The following is a 22,301-nucleotide window of genomic DNA, read 5'->3' on the forward strand; positions in this document are numbered from 1 at the left end:
GACAGCGCACTCACAACCTTTACTGCTGATCACAGTAGGGGCATGACCCCCTACGGGCTTATTACGAGTCAAGGGGAAACGGGGCCACAGAAAAGAAGGGAGCCCAGATATGCAATTAAATTTTTTAAAATATATAAATAGTATAACGTGGAGGGAAATAAATGAATCTTGAAATTGCCAGTCGTCCTTCCAAACAGTATCATTTTTTAGAATCTCTTGTCTCTACCAGGAACTTTTTCCAATCAAATTTCATTTTTCATCTAGGTAGAAAAAAAACAAAAAAAACAAACACATAGCAATGTAAAAAAATCTTTTAAGTAAATTAAGAAACTTGCCTTACATAAATTCTACGCTGAGCATATTTCTAAGTGAAAGTTTCTAACTGAACTGCAGATCCAATTACTGCATAACATAGACGGTCGATAACAATTCCTGCAAGAACTTCCTAAAGGGAAAAAAAAAGGTACAGTAAAAAATTATGAATATCTATCTGCCTGTAACAAATACCTTTCATGGTAATTTATTTTGTATAATGCCAATTAAAGGCTTCAGAATGATCTACATTTTGAATACAAAAATAGGTTACAATTGGATGGACTGATTCCATAAAGTAATAACATTATACAGCACACAATAGTACTTACATCATAGAGTACATAATACCTCATTCAAATGATACTTCAAAACCCATTTGTAGAAGGAAATAGTTTGGTTTTCAAAGTAGGAATCCGTAATCTGATAAAACACTCACAACTTCAGATTGGAAGCTCATTCTGAAATGTAAATATATTAAATCTTGTTATCTGCTTGTGGGAAAGCAAAACAACATTAATGTTGTATTTATGTTGTACATGTAAAAATAAACCTGAATAGCAGCTGTATATTAGAAATCATCAATTTCCAGAATCCTCTTTCCAGGATGATAAAATATCACTCCTGGTTTTCCAAAAGTAGGTAAAATTTCCTAAAAAATTATTCTAACTGAACTCAAACAAACTGACATACCATAAAGGTAATGAAGTAGTGTGAAAATTGCATATGGATAATGAAAGTGAAGAGCAAAATCACAACCAACGGTAATGTTATCTCAGGGGTTGATAGTATTTATGAAGCTCACTGTAAGGCTGCAGATAGTGGGTGTACCTGGAGAATGAAAACATTGTGACAGAAAATTGAACTGAAAGAAATAACATGAAAACATATTGTACCATTCAAAGGAAGTCTGGTGACAATCCACCTTCAAACAACAATCGAGTGTTTCATGCAAATAATCGTGAAATTAATTTTTCAACATTTCAATACCTACTCAACGATAGCAATACTGAACAGATTATATCATACCGTTTATATTTGATGAAAAATCCTTTGAAACACTAAGCAGGGTAGAAATGTAACAAACACCAATTTAACTTGTCACTCGTAATATTTATCATAGACGGACGCACATCAATGCCATCTAGTTTTTCCTCCTGAAACCCAAAGAAAATAGATTTTACTTTGAAATCAGTACAATTCTTGCTTTTAAGTGCTCAAACTTTACTAATCTCAAATAGTTGAATTCCACTTAAAAACATAAAAACCTAGAATATCAACTACTAGTTGCAAGACGAGGCGCTAAAACATTTATAGCTAAAACTGTCGTTGCTCGTAGGGTCAGCTTGTACTGTTGATAGCAAAAATAACACAGAATAATAGCTGCACCACCCTAAAGCATGCAAGAAAAGTATTTGAAATTGTTAGAATAATAAAGCTAATTTTTTACTTTTTCCAAATTGTCACGAAAATTTTCCAGAAGTAACCGGAAGTAGACAATATAGGAAATCTAAAAAATTAGCTTTCTTCTCCTTTAAATGGTCAACAAGATTATGGTAGTTGTAAAAGTAAACTATTGTTAATAAAAGTTATGTGGTGTTTTAAAAGTTCTAAAAGTACAATTTCAGTTCTGACACCGAAATAGATTTGAATCGAAAAAATCATACATTTAACACGATTAAACCCATGACTTACTTGGTATTTAGTGAAAACCTGCAACCGAAATATGACAGTACTTGTTAAAACAATGTTTCGGGTTCTACTAGTATCTGGCTAGATGCAGCTGGACTGCGCAAGGCTCTTTCAATGGCTCGTCTGATCATGAACTGCCGCGCATGGGTGAATGAAAATCCCATGAGGAATTAGTTTTATACTTTTAAATATCTCCATTTATCCATGTATTGGTATTCTTCATGGTTTAACCAACAAGTCTCATCAATCAATCCCCCTGAAAAATGAAGAACACCTCTGGGATTTAAGAATAAAGATTGGGTGCCGTCTAGTCTAGACTGAATCCACTGTTCATACCATCTCCCATCGAAATCTGTATCTGGCTTTAAGTTTGGCAATCTCCCTGTAAGGAAGAAAACAATCTTTTTAAAATTCCGCCAACGAAACGTCTAAATTGCAAATCTCTTGGACCTAAACACCGACAGTGCGAATAGGCATTAGCGTGGCAACATACTGGTTGCGACTGGACAGTTCTTCCAGAAGAAGACGATTTTCTTCTGACGTCGCAATTTCAATCTGATTGAGCAAGGCACGTTCCTTGGCTTCCATGTTTGCGTAATCGACCATCAAACGAATCAGTACTTGCATTTCACCGAAATCAGCTTTCATGAACGGTTCTTCGGCGGAAAGGATTCGAATTGACAAAGCGGGACCAGGAAACGGATGCCGTTTCAGTAATTCTGCGGGAAGACCCAGCTCGCGACCTAAGGCTCTCTCACTTCATCTTTCCGGAAATCTGTTGAGACGAATTCCGAAAAGAGTAAAAATCTTACTGGAATGCCATAACGCAGGAAACACCTTAATGCAATTACCTTTAAGAGGTTCTACTACACGACCGTGATGGCGCAACTGACGAACCATTTCGGAATCATTATGATGAGTCTTTATGGCATCCGCGCGCGAAGAAGCCATATGCGAAGTGTACTCAATTGAATCCGGCCTCGAAGTACCTGTAACATTTTCATATGTGATTACATTGAATATTAGGCAATATAATACATGAAAAACACAACAACAAAAAAGTTGATACCTTGTCCGAGAAGTAGATTATCCCAAGTGAGGTTTAAATCGTTAGCCGTTCTATCGGCCACTTTGATAAACGTATCGCCAATAATTCGGCGTTTTTCTTCCGGATTAATAGTCCGATACAACGACAAAGTTTGGCGACCACGCACGTTGGTGGAAGCATCGTAGGAAGTCAAACTTGCTTTAACAACCTGAAACAATTCGAAACATCAAAACATCAAATCTGATTGCTGGTTTGAAGAAGAAATGAGAAGCCACTGTCTGTAAAAGAACTCGGCCATAGAACAAGAATTATAAACCGTAGAATTCGAGATGTGACAGGACGACGTATCAATTATTCTCATATCAAATTTTGGCCAGTCATAAGATTCTGACTGGTCCAGAAAAGTACCGCTTCAAACCGCTCGCCTTTAACATGAAGCGTCGGGCAAATTCAGGATCTCTTCGTCACTTAACATTCCAGTTCAGTTCCACTAACGTCTGGGTTGAGGATTCCACTTCTCAGTTACTTCATCTATGCCCTAATTTTCCTACACCACTTTAATATTTAAACAATTTTTTAAGTTAATAAATTTAACACGCATTGCAAAAAGAAAATATTTTGGGGGAAAAAAAAGAAAAAAATTAAATAAATAAATAAAAGGTTTATCTTCCTAAAGCAGATAAATTTCGCACAAACCGACATCGTACATCACAATCTGGATGAAGGAAATGGTGGTGATGGTCTGCCATAGATAAATATTTTATCTTGTTTGAGACTAGAATGGTGTTTTAGGACGGCTATGTCGCTGAACGATATTGCACGAGCACTGTGACGTATCTGACTTATCACAGGAAATGGTAAAGGTATATATTCAATTATATATACATTCGCCATCTGCGCCGTTTAAAAGCAAGCATTACACCGATATTTGACATTTTATCTTTATGAGATTAGGCATAGCTGCATATAAAGAAGGGTGACTAGTTCTGTTTCTACAACGATAAATTTTCAAAAATTGTTTTTAACAATATTGGAAAATCGATATGGCAAGAACTCTAGCAATCTAAGCAGAAAAGTCAAAATACCAGGGGTGGCAAATTACCCTTAATAGCTACCGCTTTTATATCTACGATAAATTAGATATTTTAAACGATTGGCAGTGCTATGAATTTCTACTTGTTCCATAATACGAATTTTATGCCACAGCAAAAAGTCTTTCACTTTTACTAAGTGAACAACTTATTAATGATAACATTTCTTGGGAATAAATACCTGTCGTTAACTCTTGAAAGGCTTCTTTAATCGCAAATTAAGGCAGCGTTATTTGGAAATGGCTGTAAGCAAACATTTAACTACGCCATGGTTAATACGACTAAAACACAAGTGAAGGTTATGGGTATAAAAGTGATAAAAAAAGACAAATCATTTAGGGCTCGACCGGGATTTGAACCCGGGACCTCTCGCACCCAAAGCGAGAATCATACCCCTAGACCATCGAGCCAATAAAATTTATCTTATAAAACACTATTAAATCATTGTACAACGCAAACTCGTTTATAAAAATTAAACACGACAATTAGCAAGCAATTGAACTTACCTGAAGACTGCGTTATCACAATGCGAGCAGTGGAGGACGGAATCGGTACATTGAATTATGAAGGTTTCAACCACAACAACCAGCTAATAGCAATCGATAACGATTTAGCAAATTCCGATGGAGCTTAATAACGTGCAGGTTAAGCTGCTTGGCCAATGCTTGATTCAATAATAAAACGATTCAATATATGAATTTCAAAACGAAAGTTAAAAGAAAAAAAAATCTACTTGATCAACGGACTGATTTCATCTTGTCCAACGGCCTGTTTACCCATGTTACAAAAGGGAAATCGATTGCAGGCAGTGCTTCTTAGTTGGCACTCCCCTTAGTTAACCTTTACGCATCTACGGAAAAGCAGAAATATTATTTTACGTTTCTATTTTGGTAACCTGTACGTTGTAAAAGGTTGCTGAGACTGTGCCTGTTTTTCCATCAAAACACTACACCTACTCACCACTGTTGAAGCGGTGACGAAGGCGGTTCTGGTAGCTCTGCAACTATCGTGGAGGAAGCAACGGTTAATATTCACTCAATTTTTTTGGTTCCTCGCCTAAGTTCAAAAGTCTCCTGATGTCTGGGCTAGCTGGAACAGAATACAAAAGGAATATTTTGAAACTTTAAGTGTCACGCATAGACATATAAATGCGTAAGGCTGTAGACATGGATAATGTTCAGGCAAGCTAAAGAAAGGAAATCTGTCCTTAGCAGCTGTTTCAAAACACCTGGATTTCCTAGTACTGATCTGATGCTTTAGGAGCCTAGATAAAATCTTAATTACTGCTGATGAAAGTAGAATAGTTACAACTTTTAACACACTAGCAATACATTTTTACATTACCATGATAACTCAATTTGCTCAAACATATGAATTCAATGTTTCAGCATGTACAGAGATTAGAACCCAAAAAATAACCATTTTGTTAGATCAAAACTACAACATTCATTAACCTAACAAGTGCAGCATACTTACATTACATAATTGCAGAAAGATATAAATCCTTAGCACACACTTACTATTTGAAACTGAACAAAATTAAATGCCTGCCATGTAAAATCCTTACAACCAAAAAAATTTCTAATTGCATCCACTGCTAGAAAAATTACACATTAGTAATAAAAATCATGATGTTACATCACTTACCTCACCAGTTGCTTAAATTTTCCGCATTCCTTTCTTTAACAATCAACAAAAGTCTTCATGCCAATGAAAAGTCTTCCATGCATACACAAACCCCAAGGCAATTGTCAACTGAAGGCAGAAAACCTAAAATTTATCAATACCAGCGATCTCAGTCCAGATACCAAACTGATGAAAGAAGTTTCATTTGCTTTACTACCTTACCTTGAATTTTTCCGGTAAAAAATTTCAGGCAGAAATTCAAAAAAAATACAACTACACTGTGAAGAAGGGTGCCCTTCTAACCACAACATTCGTGAGTTAGTCAGATATTCCATTTCTAGATTTCATAAACCTGTTTCTTTAAAAATGTTATGGCTTTATTCTGTTACTTTAATTACTTACTTCTGAATCATATTTGTAAAATTTTCCAACATACTGGCCAGAATCACAGAGTTTTAACCATGTTAGTTTCTGTCACAGGCCTGCTCCGTCAACATCATTGGTTAGCACTAAACATGGCAGCCACCATGATTTCGACCAAAGACGTAGGACAACAACCAAAGACGTAGGACAACAACCAAGTACAAAAACTTTGGTTCCACAATACGAGCAGAGTAATAGATTTGATGGTCTAACTAATCCTATTGAAACCGCGGTCCCTTCGATTGATCTGCATCGTGCGTATGTCAGCATATTAGTTCATCTGGTCTCCGCATGGTGCAGGGAGTAAAGCCTAGTATGACCCGAGTAAACCCTTAAAAATCTTACTTGCATAAGTGGATGGGGCATCGAATTTTTTTATTTTCAGAGGTTTTAACAGGTAGTTCTTAGACCATCAAATCTATGACACTGATACGAGTATCTAAAAAAAAGGTCCCAGTTTGTTAAATTGGATTAATTTTCAAATTACTCTAACCATGCTACAAAACCAGACTTGTCGTTGCAATCGATTTTTAGTTATCAAGTTATCACGATCATGGCAAGTGTGTACAAAACGAACCGCTAATTACAACATGTCCAAGTAAGAATAAAAAATGATACATTAAAGAACAGGTGGGAACCGTATGGGAGCTAAAACGGTGAACCCAAACGTAAGGTTCCCCGTCCTTGGTTTGTTTTTTATCTTTTTACATTTCCCCTTTGAAATATAAAAACATTTAATGGGCTCGACCGGGATTTGAACCCGGGACCTCTCGCACCCAAAGCGAGAATCATACCCCTAGACCATCGAGCCGACACAAAAATTAAGCCAATCAGAAAATTCGTAAAGAATCTGCTTCTGATTGCTACGTAACAAAAACTATCTTTTAGCATTCCAAAGGAAGCAATGACAACGTTATCTACTTAAGCACGGCTAGAATAAAATAAATATTTTAAAAATTTTATGATTCTAACCTGAAGTAATGTTGATATGAAGCTCCCGTTGTTACGGTGAATAATGCAGAGCTTGCTGTAATGTAGTAACTGGAGAATGGCAACAGGAAAACCATTCTCCAGGTCACTACAGCCTAACAATAAAGTTAAGCTGTCACAAAATATTTCAGATAACACAGAACAGAAAGTATGCACAACAAAGTGAAACAGTATTTCCAAAGGAAAATATGCTTTGATTGTTTGTTAACAGAATGCTTCTATCTTAACAACCCTGTGTTGGAAATGGGTAAACTGGTTCTGCAGACAAGGATTTTCAGTTGGTACACCTTGAAGTGTAGCTTTGTCTATCTAGAAAGAGAACAGTGTAACTCAATTAGGACATGATAATAAAGAAAAAGATACAGAACAGTCCAAGCACTGCTGACGGTCTACAGCTCTTAGTTGCTGTACTATTACTACAGTAGAATCCACAAACACGCATGCAGAATGGCATTCCTGCAGAATCCTCATTGAATTGAGAAAAGTTGAGGCATGCAGGCTAACCTTCCAATTCCTCTACATTTATGCACCTGGACCTAGAAACATAGAGATAGCTCTGGTAACAATGTTGGTGAACCAGTACAACAATGGCTTTGAAGACATCACCATACCTTTTCAGATGACCACCATAATATCCTCTACATGTGGACATACCATTTCAGAATATCTAAGGCAAAGAACCCAAAAGAAAATAAAACAATTAAAAGTACATCTTCTCATGGTGGTTTACTTTGAGTAAAGCATGCATGTGGCTGGTTAGCACAAGGTAGATGTAAATCTCTGGCACCAGATCTAACAAAATGGTACACATTCAAGGAAAGTCTAGATTACAGAAATCTTGCCGAGTGCATCAGCCATCAGGCAAATGACAGGAATGGTATTTATTAGTGCAACAGCAATGATAGCATCCATGACTTCCCCAGCTACTTGAATTGTCTCTGGTTTTTTCCTTCAATATTACAAATCAACTATATGTTAACCTTATGGCGCAGACGGTAACAGCGCAAACAATTCAATATTGAAATTCTAGCTGAAACCCCCGGGGGTCTATGACTCTGTTGAAATGCAAAAACTTTGAATTTACGAGCAACAATGCAACATCCACCTCAGCCCATATGCCTCGATGCCTGACTAATGAAAAATGTTCCATCTGCTTTTCAGCTTTCCCTCCAATTTTTGTCACTGTCACCAACATTTGCATACATTGGTCAAATAACTACACTGTTGAAGACAATTGACACACATTTGTCTCTCTCCCTGCATTTCTTTCCTTTTTGATAACTTTACCCGTTAATTTCCGAAAAATATTTGTTAAATTTCCAACGCATTAGCCAGAATCGACAGTTCTAAAATGACGCCGTCAGCACACGCACGCAAAGTACGGGGAACACTGTTCTCTAATCTGATTACTCATTGGTCAAATCTCCAAAGTCGGCCATCATTGTACGGGGAATAGTATCTATAATCTCATTGGTTAAGAACCGAAAGTCGGCCATCATGATTTTGACGAAGAGGTAGGGGCAACGGGTTTCGGCAACCACGAATATATAAAAAGGTTTTGGCTCATCAAATTGCAATTGTAAAAAAATAAACAACTCTATCAAGCAACAACCCAACCAAATGATCCACGCACATAATAAAATAACGGATCACAAAACAATTGTAAATTAGGGCTCGGCCATGGATTACTCGATACCCGACTTTATTACCGGAAGATACTGGCGCGAAACAAGCAAAGTGACACGCACCTACCCTTCGTGCCAGTACTTTCCGGCGGTGCAGATCTCGGGTAACCCGGTGGCATTATGTAAATAAAAGGGAAAACAAAGGAAGAACAATTCTAAGCTAAAATGACGAACCCCTAAGCAAGATGGCCCATCCCTAGTGTTTTCTTTTTTCTTTTTCCTATCTTCCTTTTGTTTCGGGGTAACAAAAGTAACCTCGACGCTTATGTACTATTCATTCAGACATCGTAATTTCGTCGACTTGTCGTACAGATAGTTGGACGTTGATTTCCTTTCTTCTATAGTCCCCGTATTGTTTTCATAATGTCTAGAGAGTTTCGCCTGTGAAAACGCTGGTAAGAATTCACCCTTTCGTTTTTCTGCACAGTGTTTTTTCCTGTTAGTGACCCATTTATCTCTCGTTGTAGTTGTTCAAGAGAAAAGCTAAAGATCGTCAATCGACAAAATGTTTCGAACGCTTTCCCAGCGAGTATGGCCAAGGTAAGATTTAAATTTGACTCACAAAGAAAAACGTACTTTCAAATCGTACGTGTGTTGAACGAGTATAATTAAATGGTAGTTTTTCATTGCTATAAATGAGTGAAAATTGTTATCGACATAGCAGGACTGTCCTTGTGCGAGAGAAGCATACTCTTCCCGATTTGCCATACGACTACAACGCATTGGAGCCAGTTATTTCGGCGGAGATTATGCAACTGCATCACCAGAAGCATCATCAGACCTACGTGACCAGTCTTAACCAGGCAGAAGAAAAGTTTCTGGAAGCAAAGGAGAAGAGTAAATCTTGCAAACATTTAATTAGGCCTCTCTGCTAAAAATACGTTTTGCTTATTACAATTCCACAAGATGATTTAAAGACGATGATTGCTCTTACGTCTCAGCTTCGTTTTAATGGCGGAGGCCACATCAATCATTCCATTCTTTGGCAGAATTTTTCTCCTAAGGGAGGCGAACCTGAGGGAGACCTTTTGAAAGCGATCGAAGCAAATTTTGGCTCATTCGATACTTTGAAGAATGGCCTGTCTTCATCGGCCGTGTCTCTTCAGGGTTCTGGATGGACGTGGTTGGGCTACAACAAGAGCACAAACAGCCTAGCTATTGCCACTTGTTCTAATCAAGATCCTCTGGAGCCCACGACAGGTATGCGGATTGCTAATGAGTCTCTCTGGCTTGATTAGAATTGACGTTACCAACTGTGTTGACGTGTATACTAACCAGTAACCACACCGTTTGATTATAATAGGGCTCGTCCCATTGCTTGGAATTGATGTTTGGGAGCATGCATACTACTTGCAGTACAAGAGCGTCCGAGCAGACTACGTGAAAAATGTCTTCAAGATAATTAATTGGAAAGATGTGGCCACTCGGCTGGCCACAGCAAGACAGTGATTCGTCCCGAATCCTGTGATTTACTTGAACGACGAGCTTATTATTTTACGTTAGTTAATTCGTTTGTTTGTTTTGTTTGTTTGTTTTTTTTCTCTTTTTGGTTTTTGAATACAGAGAAAGTCTTGACCAAACTGAGCTACGTCCTGGGGCTTGTCATGAGTCATCACCTGTCAACAATCGATGACGCGATGAATAGTATTTTTAATTCACTGATACCTTATCATCTGCTCTGGATTGCCTAACAGCAAAGGAGAACTATAGGAATGCAATGGCAACAAAGTAACGGGTACCACATTGAACGTTTGGACGTTGGTTGGGGGGAGAGGTAAGGCAGCGTTATTACGTTATAAGCACCGATAATATGACAATTGTGGCTTCCATCATCAAATGGAGATGGGAAGAGATAAAAGTTTTCACCGAGATAAACGTGAAACATTAGCCAGTAGTTGCAGTTTAGACTAGGCTACTCGTTGTTCGTATTGCCGATCAAATCACAGTTGCAACGAGCTTTACTTTGTTCGCCTGTATAGTTGGAACATAATTTCACGCTTTCCCTCAAAGCATCGTCTGGCTTGAGATGATGACGATCGACGAAGTGGACGAGCTGGAAATTTCTTTCACCGAGCCAAATCACCACTTGATTTGTTACGAATCTCGTTTTCTTGAAGATTTCGAGCCTGTCCGTTTGCTGGGGCAAGGTGCTTTTGGTCTGGTCTTTGAGGCCCGCAAACGCATCGATCAAAAGTACTACGCTGTCAAACGCATCAAACTGCCGTCCGATGAAGAGGCCAGAGCCAAAGTCATGAGAGAAGTCACGGTATTTGATTGCTCCATTCTTTTGCTATTCTTTTGCTGTTTTGATAAAATAATGAATGCAGGCCCTGGCCGAGTTAAACCATCGCAATATCGTTCGCTACTTTCACGCTTGGAGGGAATTCCCTCCAGCCGGATGGCAGGAAATGCAGGACGCCAGTGAGCTGGCCAAATTGACGTCGTCGTCCGATGGTGATGGCCTATATCGGGGTGGCCTTTTGAATTTCACTTCAACCGATGAAACGGTGGACAAAAGTGAATCACCTCCACCGTCATTTGCTTCGATATTCGGTGACCCCAGCCAATCACCAGCTCGACCCCATAACCATCAAAGCTCTTCGTCGGCAATACCCGCCGATCTGACGACTCCGAAGAACACGCTGAATAGGAACTGCAACAAGTACCTGTACATCCAGATGGAACTGTGCCGGAAGGAGAGTTTAGCCGAGTGGTTGCTGCCGGAGACACGAAAGCCCGCACACGACATTTACCAAATGTATCGTGAAATTCTCGAAGCAGTTGCCCATCTTCATTCTAAGGTCATTGTTTTTTGTTTTGTTTTTTTGTTGTTGTTTTTGTTGATGTTTTTCTTTGATTGATCTACACAAAAACGGGACTGTAACTGTAATTTAGAGCGTGATTGCGGTGTTTATTAGGGCTTGATTCATCGCGATCTCAAACCGTCCAACATTTTCTTCGCCACGGATGGGACGATCAAAGTGGGCGACCTAGGACTAGTCAAAGACATAATGACGCATGACGACATCCAGCAAAACGAGGAAAGGCCGGAGGTTGTTAGCCAGGGCCGGAGGTTGTTGACGTGCAAGAATCACACGAACCAAATCGGCACTCGGCTCTACATGAGTCCCGAACAAATCGCGTCCAAACCGTACAACCACAAAGTCGACGTTTACGCCCTGGCCATCATCCTGTTTGAACTGCTGGTCGAGTTCTCTACCGGTGCGGAGCGTGCCCGTGTCATACCTGATTTGAAAACGTTCCAATTCCCGCCGAACTTCAAAAGTCAATACGGCAACAGAATGGTATATTATACATGTAGTAGAAAAAAAACCTAAAACCAAAACATGATCTTTGAAAACAAAAGAGTTTTTTGGATTTCCGGACTGATGCAGGAGCAATTGCTGATCGATATGCTATCAGTCGATCCCAACAGACGGCCCGAAGTCAAAGATATTCTTTCACATCCGTCCATTAGAGTCAAGTTAGAGACGACGAGTAGGAAAGCTAAGATCACGCCGTTCAAAACCAATAACCAAACGGTACCGTATATGTTTTGTGTCATGGATCATGGACGCGTGTTTCTTAAATGACGTTGCAACCTTCTGACGTCCCGTTTACTATACAGGCGAATGCGCTAGTCAAGAGGAAATACTACAAGCTGTTGGTGATTGGAGACCAGAACACGGGCAAGACCTCCATCATCCACCGTTACGTGCACGGATTGTTCCGCGACAGATACGAGGTGACGGTCGGGGCGGGTGTTAATCTCAAAGAAATCACGTGGAACAACAAGGATGCGTTGACATTGGAATTTGTCGATATAGGAGGTAGGCCTATGCCACATTTGTAACAACTAATCGATTGACAATTTCAAATGCAATGTGAAACAGGTGAAGAGAGAAGTCGATTCATGACGAGCGCCTTCTACAGGAAAGCGGTCGGTGCTTTTGTCGTAACGGACGTGACCCAACCCAACGGTTTCGAAACAGCCACCTTATGGAAGAAAGACCTGGACATGAAATTGAGGATGCACGACGACAGTCTCGTGCCCTCTGTTCTCTTAATTAACAAGGTGTGTGTGTGAGTGTGATATGGCGCCCATTGCTCTTAATCTAATAGCCTACGTCTGTTTTCAATGAATGAATTGCTCGGCTTACGCGCAGTGCGACGGAGAAGCGGAAGACGGGAAACGTTCAAACACTGAATTGAATCCAGTCAAGGTGGATCACTACTGTCGCCAACACAAGTTCAGCGGATGGTTCGACACGTCGGCCAAGAACGACATCAACATTGAAGAAGCTGTCCAGTTCCTCGTTGGCAAAGTAAGTCAATCATCTCCAGTATAAAGAGATCAAGTGTGGATGATGGGTTTAGGATTAAAGTTTGATGGGACGTGCAGGTGCTTGCCAGCGAGACGAACGAAACGCAAGTGGCCATCAGCAACGACGACCTCCCCAACATTTCCTTGACATCGAAAGTGAACCGCAATAAGAAGGCCAGCTGTTGCTGATTGAATAGCATATATGTATTGATAGATATACGTAGACCTACGCGTCGTTAACGGTAATGATATATTTATATGTAACAGAGTGACTGATATAGTAGTCAAGTAAGTTCTTGCTGGTATATAGACGTCGAAGAATAAAATGGAGACATTTACAGTATATGCGATGGTATATAGGGCTCTCATATACTACACGACAGCAGCCATCCCTTTTTGAAAGGGACAGAGTCACTGAAGGTGTTTGTCCAACGATTGATTAATATGATCAAAATATATATAGGCATATAATATAACATTCAGGGCGGAATAATGTCTAAGTTCGTACGGTATGGACGTCATAATAAGCAAAAAACATTGTTTCCAACCATTTCTCCTGTGAAACGGAAAAGCGGCACTCGCAAATAATTTATACAAGAAGGGCAGGAGACATAAAACAAAACAACAAAAAACAAAAAACATAAACGTATTGTAATGAGACACGTGACCTGTTTGAAAAAAGAAAAGTCGATGGTTGTACATCTGCGGGTGTAACGCGGTTTGTCGAAAAACAACATCGAAAACTCGTCGCGCTTTCGTTTTTGTTCAGTTTCGTCCTTTAGACGCAATGATATTTGACTTGCAAATATTTTAAAACACCCGGACAGGTGTCGCCAAACACCTCGTTGGAGGCGGGCAGAACGCAGGTGGTTTGCCCGTTGCAGAGCATGCCCACCAAGTCCGTGTGCGATTCGTCGTAGCAATTGTTGATCCGATCGGCTCCCGAACGATAACTGCCGCGCCAGCAAACGTTGTGACCGATGCGGCCGTAATTAGCGAATTTGATGTCGAGACTCTTGCCATTTCGGCAAGCCAACGTTTTCGATGAGAACTGACAGATGAACTCCGTTTCAGCGTCTGGTTTAAACACATTTTTTGGTTTGGTTTTTGTTTTAAATGCCAATTTTCTTTTTGTTTTGTTTAAAAGAAGAGCTAAACGAGTTTTTTATTGTTTTTTTTTTTTTTTTGGTAAGGGAGGGGGATCAAACTTACCGGCACTGATGGCGACTAGAACAATGAGGCAGCAAATGATGGCAAAATGTTTCATCACTGTGACGAGGGAAAACAAAAAAACAAAAATAAAATGCAAATTGTTGTTTGTTTCTGAAAAAGAGAAAGATTGATGACTTACTGGTTGAGCAACGGATTTGAAAAGCGATTGCAAGAAAAACGTTGGTCGGAATCAATTAGAAGCCGGGCGTTATAGAAAATGTGTCGGATGCCTTTTAACCAACAAAAAAGTTGAGTGAACGAACGAACCGACACGACTCGAAGCTTGAACGATAATAAGGAAAGGGAAGAGCCGATACGCGTTTTGATGTTGGGGACTTGCGACGAACGACGAGGAAAAGGAAATGAAACGAACGCTGCCGTGTCTTGCGCACTTCCCTACTCTCTTGATTTCTGATGCTCTTATTTATTTGATTTGATTTTTTAATTTTTTGTTTTTTTGTTTTCGCCTTCTCTTTTGGCTTTTTCAAATTGTAGACTATTGTTGTTTCACAAACCCAGCACGGTCGTAGTTTATCATTTGTTTTTTTATATTTTTCATTGGATTTTTTTCGGCCATCCATCGCCCCAACCACCAACCATCCTCTGCGTCATCGGCCTTTTCTCCAACGAAAACAGATTGCGCTCTTCGTGTGTCTTTTGTTGAGTTTGTCAGTTGCGTGGGATTGCCTATATGGAGATGATGATACGATATATTGCCTACATCTATCCGGTAGGGATTGACGTCAAAACTCGCATTCAATTGCGGTTGCCGTTGCGGTTGCGGCTGTGTCTGTACGAGACAAACAAATGCGGGTTTTCGTGCCGTAGACTATAGGGACTGGGCTACTATGTAGGCTACGTAAGCCGGTGTTTGTCTAGACGATTCATTGGCAGTTGGACGCCGCCGATTAAATACAATATACAATTTATTTCGTTTACTAGCGTGCTGTTTATTTTGTTTTCCGTTTTCAATTTGTCCAATCTCACTTGTACAGGTTCCCCACATGTCCAACGCACAATACATAATAGAAACTATGCCCACCCCAAACGTCCCCCAACCCCCGCCCCGGCCCAGAATGCGTGTCGATATATCCGGCGCGCGGGTGGGGTCTTGGTGATCACGCGGACGTGACGACGAAAGCCCCTTTTTTTTTTTTCTTTTTTCTATTTAGGCTGCTGTATATATTTTCCTCGTCAATAATATGGCTATACTACTCGAGCTCCCTGTTAAGGCTTTCTATTAGATGCATTCCCCGGTTGCGTTCAAGCGTTGAAATATGCCACAGCCGTTTCAAACGAATACATCATCTTACGTCGTGATTCGTGCAGTTATTCCATTCAAGAAATGTGTCCATTATTGGTTGCGTTGTATTGTTTGAGTGACAAGAACAACAGGTAGCTGCCAAATCGAGTGGGTGTAGTGCGTTGCACCATATTGCGGGGGATTTAAGATCATATGGCATCTGTTGACAATCGGGAGCGCGGGTGACGGGCTGATCGTCAGCCGAGCAACAACACATTTAGGCTTATCAGTGGGTGTTGTTGACGCGGCCGTGAATGGCACACAGTGTGGCCAGCACGTGACGCAAACGCCTCGATTCATAAGCAGATCACATTATAGGCTGTGAAACTGATTCAAATTGGATGTTCGTGTCGCGATTGCCTATACGTAGACTATACAGGGTGCTGGTTGTCGATGGCTGACAAAGAGGGTCACGTCACACACTTCCAAGCCTATCGGCTACAATCTATAGCGATTCGATTGCAGTTGAGGGCATTGGGGAAGGGGATGTCGGGATGAAGCAGGATATCAGCAACAGCCGTGAGTTGACAATTGCCAAGGACGACGGTATACAGCAGTCTTGTGCAATTGATTTACATAATAGTCTGATGCCATCGATCGCGGTTCTTTTATTCTCTAGACGTTGGGGACAGGATATTGAGGTCACCATTTAATGTCAATTGATTTGTTGGTGGCCGGAGAGCTGACGAATCGCCCACGTTTGATTAATTTGTTATGCACGTCAAAAAGACATAAGCTGATAAGCCAATGGCCAGCTATACTAAATTAGTACGTAGGCAATATGGACTCTATAAAATACTGTTCAATAATTCAACTTGAAATTGATGTAGCAGAGGGCTGTATCCAACGATTACCCAATTGGGAAACGATAAAAAAACGTCCCACTCGTATAAACGACTGTTTGCGTATGACCCAGCTGATTAGACTCGTAGACGCATAAAACGTTGATGCGGGTACGTATTATCTGCCGTAAAGTCAGTCACCCTGTCATTTGATTGCCTGTTTTTTGCAATTGACATAACATTTTTTGTAACAAGGCAACGCTCGAATGCTCACTATGATTCACGTGTTTCCAGATCGAAAATTCATCTGCATATAAAATAGACAGCTCCACAGCTCTCTTATTCAGATCTCAGTTTAAACATTTCAAACCCCCAAGGCTGCCTACATCAGCCATTTAGGTAGATAAGATTAGATAAAGGGTTTAAGAACTCGTGTTTATCGATGCCATTTCTAAGCATCGCGTCTACTCAAATGTTGTTCATTTCTAAACGGCTGTGATGCGCTTCATGGACGAAAGGATGCCGCATCCTTTTTCCGGAACCATTCAATCGTTCCTTCTGATTTTGGCGCTGTCTGCTTGTTTCACGGCCGCATCCGATTGGCAAGCAAAAGTTGAACAACTTGAAGGAAACTATGTGAGCCCAATATCGTCTCTTATCTCACTATATATAGTCTACATTGATTACTAATATTTGTGTTACATTCCACAATCAACTGGTGGAAGGTCAAAATGAAAGAACATTTTGAAAGCAAAATCGTTGATTTGGAGACGAAAGTCAGTCGGCTGGAAGCCAAAGTTAAGAAACAGGATTCAATTGTGGCTGTTTTGAAAAAAGGGCACAAACCTTTCACAGACAATGTCGACATCAATCGACATCGTCGTCACAACGCCACCCTTCGTACTTGCCACGAAATCCACGCAGCAAATCCGTCGTACGCCTCCGGCATGTACTGGATCGATCCGGACGGCCAAGGCATCGGGGATCCACCAATCCACGTCCATTGCGACATGGTGGCTAAAAAGAATAGCCGAATGAAGGTTATTGCTGAAGAGATCCAACCAGGTATTCCTGTTCTGTTTTTCTAATAGGCTACAACAATTGAATTGATTTCATTAAACACATTTTTCAATGCTGTCAAAGGTACAACATCCATTTTGCATGACAGCGAGTCGGAAATGGACATTGGGCATTGCGTCGAACCTGGTTGTTACTCGAGATCAATCAAATATTACGCGAGCGAACGGCAAATGGCAGCTTTGATTCAGTTGTCCAACAGCTGCGCCCAAAACATCACGGTATACTTTGATCCAAAGTTCGGATTTATTTGAAAGGTCGTTGGTCTTGAAATTCGCAATTGGTGCATCAGTATAACTGCAGAAATTCGCCTTTGAATTACGACGGCATCACCTACGCCTGGTGGAATGACAAAGACGGTGAAAGGCACCAGTTTGCCGACTGGTTAACTTCCTGTGATCAACTCTCTGGCAAAAAACACGCAGTTAACGGTGTGAGCGGCAATGTGTCAACATTTAAGAAAAGAATCAATGCAATTACAATTCATTGTAGTCTAGTAGTCTACGTAACGTGACACATATTTGCAGATGGCGTCAAAGACGGCCGTTTGCCGTTTACACGCGTTCATTTTAGCAACCCGTTTAAAGGATCCGGCCAGCACGTCGTGGGTCGGATGCGATGCAGCGGGAAGGCAAAAGTGGAGGCAATGCCGACGTCGTGCCAAGATTTATGGCGGATGGGACACACCCTCAACGCCATCTACTCCGTCAGGGGAGCTAAACGAATGGAGAATGTTTTCTGCCAATTCGATAAACGACCTAATGAACAAGGTGTTTAGGTGGTTCACCTTTTATGAATCGTTCCAATGGCAAGTGCTGTAATCAGTCAATTTCATTTCAAAAGGTTTCCAAAAATGGATCGGATACGTCGACGTCAAATCGCGGCCGACGTATTTCCACGTTCAGAAGAACAGGACCTTCTACAGCGAGAATGTTGCCATTCCTTTTGAGGTGGAAAAGGTCAACGTCGGCAATGCCATGGACTTGAAAACGGGCATATTCACAGCTCCACGCGACGGCCTTTATTTCTTCTCGTTCACCGGTTTGGCCAGCGCTAAACCTTCTAAAGGGACCGTTTTCGCTGCGGTGGGCCTCTTTTTGAACGCTGTACAGGTCGGAGAGGCTTGGGTGCACGAGGCGGACATCAGCGTCAACCACGACAGTCCACTGACGCTTCAATCGACGCTGACATTGAAAGCGCAGGACCGTGTTTGGTTGCAAATTACGAGCTTAGGGGATACGGGCTTTCTTTATGACGACGCCAATGGCTATAACCACTTTAATGGTTTCATGTTGGACGAAGAAATTACGCGATCCCTATGAGTTCCACCTTCGCAATATAGACGTGTTGAAGTGAATTGACCTTTATTTGATTGATTGTGTGTTGTGATCTTTTGTATGCTGCTGATGTGTTTTTCAGAAACTTTGTGCTCAAGGCGCTTACGTTATTCGGAAAGGTGTTATACTAGCCTACGTTTTTCAATAAAAAGGGTGTGGGTGCAACTATAGCATAACTGATTTCTACAGGCTTTTGGTCTGTGTATGCCGTCCGTAGTCTCTTATCTCCTTTTCGTGACACGATGAAACTCGTTGCAAAAGCCAACGCCTTTTGGCAGCTCATCATCGAGCATCAACGACCCAATTCAATATTCGCAATTCTTGTTCATCATGCATAGGTAGGCTAGCTACTTGCTTGTTGGACAATCATATAGATTTCCGTTTTAAACTAATTGATGTAGATTTTGGGGCGTGCAAGCCCGACCCATCACAAAATGCGAAACAGAGATTTTCGCTGGGACTACTACAGTAGACTAGATATTGTGCAACGTCTTTATCAAGTGAACAGGTAAAAATATCACGATATGTTTACAGTGACACTGATATGCTATACGTATACGAGCTCAACTTGTGTCTTGATGGGGCTCAGTCAACTCCACCTCAAATACATTTCAAGTCAACTGTGGGCTACGAGTCAGGTACGATCATAAGATAAGATGAAGATTGCCGGTATATAACTGCAACGGACTTTTTTTCATCGAGTGTCGATTTCAGTTACAATCGAGACAATCCTTTGCCTAATTTTGTATTTCTCATTACATTTCATTCAAAGGAGCCCTTGCTGGGCAACGACTAAAGAATGTTGCACTCTTTTTCCGAGACAGTGCAATCATTTCTTTTGATTTTGGCGCTGTCTACTTGTTTCACGGCTGCACTTGATTTGCAAGCAAAAGTTGAGAAACTCGAGAAAAACTATGTAAGCTCATATCATCTTCTTATCTCTCTGTATTGATTCCTAATGTTTGAGTAACCTATTCACTTCACAAAGGTCAAAATTAAAGAGCATTTGGAAGCCAAAATTATAGTTTTGGAAACGAAAGTCAGTCGGCTGGAAGCCAAAGTTAAAAAACAGGATTCGCTTTTGGCTGTTCTAAAAAAAGGGCACAAACCTTTGAAAGATAACGTCGACATCAATGAACATCGTCGTCACAACGCCACTCTTCGCACTTGCCACGAAATCCACGTAGCCAATCCATCGTACCCCTCCGGCATGTACTGGATCGATCCAGACGGCCAAGGCATTGGTGATCCACCAATCCACGTCCATTGCTACATGGAGGATAACTGGTACCCACCTGGTATAATTAGTTCGATACACTACTATATAAATTTGAAACTATATTTCATTCCAAAATGTGAATGCTTTGAAAGGTACAACATTCATCCTGCACGACAGCGAGTCGAAAATGGACATTGGAAATTGCACCGAACCTGGATGTTACTCGAGGCAAATCAAATATTACGCCAGCGATAGACAAATCGAAGCGTTGATTCAATTGTCCCAAGACTGCGAACAAAACATTGTGGTACTTTGATTAAAGGACATTTATTTGAAATATCGTTTATTTTCAAATTCGTGATTCGTGGTGCATCAGTTCTATTGCAAAAAATTGCCGTTAAACTACAACGGGATCGCCTATGCTTGGTGGTACGACAAAGACGGCAAAAGGGACGAGTTTTCCAAATGGCTGACGGAGTGCGACAATCTAAAAGAATTTAAAGAGATCGGTGCGAGCAATCATGACATTTCTAAAAACGCAATGACGATTCATATCCATGTCAAATTCCAGGTGTCACCAGGAAGCACCACAAGCGTCTGCCATACACGCGCTTCCATTTTAGCAATCCGTTTAAAGGATCCGGCCAACACCAAGTGAGTCGGTTGCAATGTCATGGAAAGGCAAAGACGGAGGCGATGCCAGCGTCTTGTGAAGATTTGTGGCGGATGGGACACACTCTCAACGGAATCTACTCCGTCAGGGGAGCTAAACAAATGGAAACTGTTTTCTGCCAGTTCGATAAACGACCTAATGAACAAGGTATACAGACAAGAGATCACATGCGGATTGTGAAACTTTGATTTGATGAACCGTCGCGTTGGCAGGTTTTCAAAAATGGATCGGATACGTCGACGTCAAATCTTTGCCGACCTATTTCTACGTTCGAAAGAACACGGCTTTCAACCGCATGAACGTTGCTATACCTTTTGAAGTGGAAAAGGTTAACGTCGGCAATGCCATGGATTTAAAAGCGGGAATATTCACGGCCCCACGTGATGGCATCTACTTCTTCTCCTTCAACGGATTGGCCAGTAGTGCACCTACTAAAGAAACGGCTTACTCCGGAGTAGGTCTTTTTTTGAACGCAATACAAGTTGGTAGAACTTGGCTGCATGAGGCGGACGTCACCTCTAACCACGATCGTCCACTGACCCTTCAATTAACGTTGAAATTGAAAGCCAACGATCGCGTTTGGTTGGAGATTACAGGCATGGCAGAGACGAGCTTTCTGTTTGATAATCATCACGGACATAATCACTTTACAGGTTTCATGTTGGACGAGGAAATTGCAAACTCTCCGTGATGAATTTATTTCGCATTCGTGTTGGCGTGGTGTTTTTTGGTTTTGAATTTTTGTTTACGTGTGTACTAAACTTTGCTCGAGGCTTTCCCCCTTTCCGAGAAAAACTATACGTTTGTCTCCATAAAATAAAGAATTTGGATTTTCGCATTTCATCGTGAAAGGGTTCCATACACGGGAGAACGTGAAAAACAAAATCATTTAGCGTAAAATAGCCAGTTGCAAAGAAGAGCTATTCGACCCATCTTGTTGATGTAGATGGTCTGCCCAGTTCTTGTTCCAGCTATCAAAACAACTCAACGTTCCGCTGAAGGCCACCGTGGCTTTGAAGTGCGTGCACACAAAGCTAAATATTCATCCTTCTGAGACAACAAACGATCAGCCGGTTCAAAGAAATGAATTAAGTCTGCAGTCTCATCTCCTTTTCGTGACACGATGTTCCATAAAAGCCAACGCCTTTTGGCCTGTCCTCGTCTGTGATGTTTCTCAGCGCTCCGAATCATAGGCAAGTGACTTCCGCGTATACTATACACAGCAAACCTCACAATTATAGACATGACCTTTGTTTCTTATTTGGTCATCCTCGTCCAAACGGTGGAAGTCGATGTGGCCATCAAAAATCTTGTTCAAGGCGCACGCCATCACTGTAGCAACTTCTTTTTTTACAGCTGATACTAGACGCAGTGGCTGTTCATTTTTTTTTTTATGTGACAGGATAACGTGAGAGGAACGCCCTGATTTCCGTACGACAACTCCACTGTGTTTTGTTTTTTAACGATACGCTCTGACTTTGACTGTGCAGTTTTCGTAAAAACCAAA

At 40.9% G+C, this 22,301-nt stretch overlaps 5 protein-coding genes, 1 long non-coding RNA gene and 2 other non-coding genes across 14 annotated transcripts; 4 read left to right on the top strand and 4 right to left on the bottom strand.

The window, feature by feature from the left end:
* Nucleotides 1-14: 14 nt before the first annotated feature.
* LOC116921858 lies at nt 15-8,636 on the bottom strand. 5 transcript variants are annotated; one of them, XR_006645344.1, is made up of 18 exons: nt 7,913-8,636; nt 7,794-7,849; nt 6,172-7,718; nt 5,992-6,106; nt 5,791-5,913; nt 5,104-5,232; nt 4,877-4,993; nt 3,074-4,807; nt 2,856-2,993; nt 2,008-2,779; nt 1,342-1,469; nt 1,209-1,237; nt 1,006-1,143; nt 866-936; nt 645-773; nt 508-558; nt 341-445; nt 15-260 (listed from the first exon to the last, which is right to left on the bottom strand). It is a non-coding gene; the product is annotated as an uncharacterized LOC116921858 (long non-coding RNA). The 5 variants fall into 5 exon arrangements; XR_006645343.1 differs by having other exon boundaries at nt 2,008-2,386; nt 2,455-2,779; nt 7,794-8,636; XR_006645342.1 differs by having other exon boundaries at nt 7,794-8,636.
* On the bottom strand, nt 4,482-4,553 carry Trnap-ugg. The gene has a single exon. It is a non-coding gene; the product is annotated as a tRNA-Pro (tRNA).
* On the bottom strand, nt 6,932-7,003 carry Trnap-ugg. The gene has a single exon. It is a non-coding gene; the product is annotated as a tRNA-Pro (tRNA).
* Nucleotides 8,637-8,958: 322 nt separating the features above from the next.
* LOC116921840 (superoxide dismutase [Mn], mitochondrial) lies at nt 8,959-10,447 on the top strand. 2 transcript variants are annotated; one of them, XM_032928207.2, is made up of 5 exons: nt 8,959-9,262; nt 9,335-9,407; nt 9,529-9,704; nt 9,774-10,067; nt 10,171-10,447. In XM_032928207.2, the coding sequence occupies exons 2-5, from the start codon at nt 9,373-9,375 to the stop codon at nt 10,314-10,316; spliced, it is 651 nt and encodes a 216-aa protein (XP_032784098.2). In that variant the 5' UTR covers nt 8,959-9,262; nt 9,335-9,372; the 3' UTR covers nt 10,317-10,447. The 2 variants fall into 2 exon arrangements, with proteins under 2 accessions (XP_032784098.2, XP_032784100.2); XM_032928209.2 differs by having other exon boundaries at nt 9,532-9,704.
* A 304-nt stretch (nt 10,448-10,751) lies between these two features.
* LOC116921813 (eIF-2-alpha kinase GCN2) lies at nt 10,752-13,534 on the top strand. 2 transcript variants are annotated; one of them, XM_045172105.1, is made up of 8 exons: nt 10,752-11,133; nt 11,195-11,668; nt 11,786-12,172; nt 12,263-12,409; nt 12,496-12,697; nt 12,761-12,942; nt 13,034-13,192; nt 13,253-13,534. In XM_045172105.1, the coding sequence occupies exons 1-8, from the start codon at nt 10,894-10,896 to the stop codon at nt 13,337-13,339; spliced, it is 1,878 nt and encodes a 625-aa protein (XP_045028040.1). In that variant the 5' UTR covers nt 10,752-10,893; the 3' UTR covers nt 13,340-13,534. The 2 variants fall into 2 exon arrangements, with proteins under 2 accessions (XP_045028040.1, XP_032784048.2); XM_032928157.2 differs by having other exon boundaries at nt 10,753-11,133; nt 13,270-13,534.
* On the bottom strand, nt 13,374-14,733 carry LOC123471160 (rhamnose-binding lectin-like). Its single transcript, XM_045172122.1, has 3 exons — nt 14,543-14,733; nt 14,404-14,460; nt 13,374-14,268 (listed from the first exon to the last, which is right to left on the bottom strand). Coding segments are annotated over exons 1-3 (357 nt in total). The 5' UTR covers nt 14,544-14,733; the 3' UTR covers nt 13,374-13,969.
* A 2,158-nt stretch (nt 14,734-16,891) lies between these two features.
* LOC116921817 lies at nt 16,892-19,072 on the top strand. The gene is made up of 6 exons (XM_032928160.2): nt 16,892-17,124; nt 17,214-17,553; nt 17,632-17,786; nt 17,858-17,996; nt 18,093-18,335; nt 18,409-19,072. Exons 1-6 carry the CDS (start codon nt 16,987-16,989, stop codon nt 18,885-18,887), a joined length of 1,494 nt encoding a protein of 497 aa, XP_032784051.2. The 5' UTR covers nt 16,892-16,986; the 3' UTR covers nt 18,888-19,072.
* A 392-nt stretch (nt 19,073-19,464) lies between these two features.
* Nucleotides 19,465-21,632, top strand: LOC116921819. The gene is made up of 7 exons (XM_032928167.2): nt 19,465-19,540; nt 19,675-19,818; nt 19,891-20,200; nt 20,274-20,428; nt 20,498-20,630; nt 20,693-20,941; nt 21,007-21,632. Exons 2-7 carry the CDS (start codon nt 19,702-19,704, stop codon nt 21,483-21,485), a joined length of 1,443 nt encoding a protein of 480 aa, XP_032784058.2. The 5' UTR covers nt 19,465-19,540; nt 19,675-19,701; the 3' UTR covers nt 21,486-21,632.
* Nucleotides 21,633-22,301: the final 669 nt, after the last annotated feature.

The sequence above is a fragment of the Daphnia magna genome, linkage group LG4 (assembly GCF_020631705.1).
Source record: "Daphnia magna isolate NIES linkage group LG4, ASM2063170v1.1, whole genome shotgun sequence".
Lineage (NCBI taxonomy): Eukaryota > Metazoa > Arthropoda > Branchiopoda > Diplostraca > Daphniidae > Daphnia > Daphnia magna.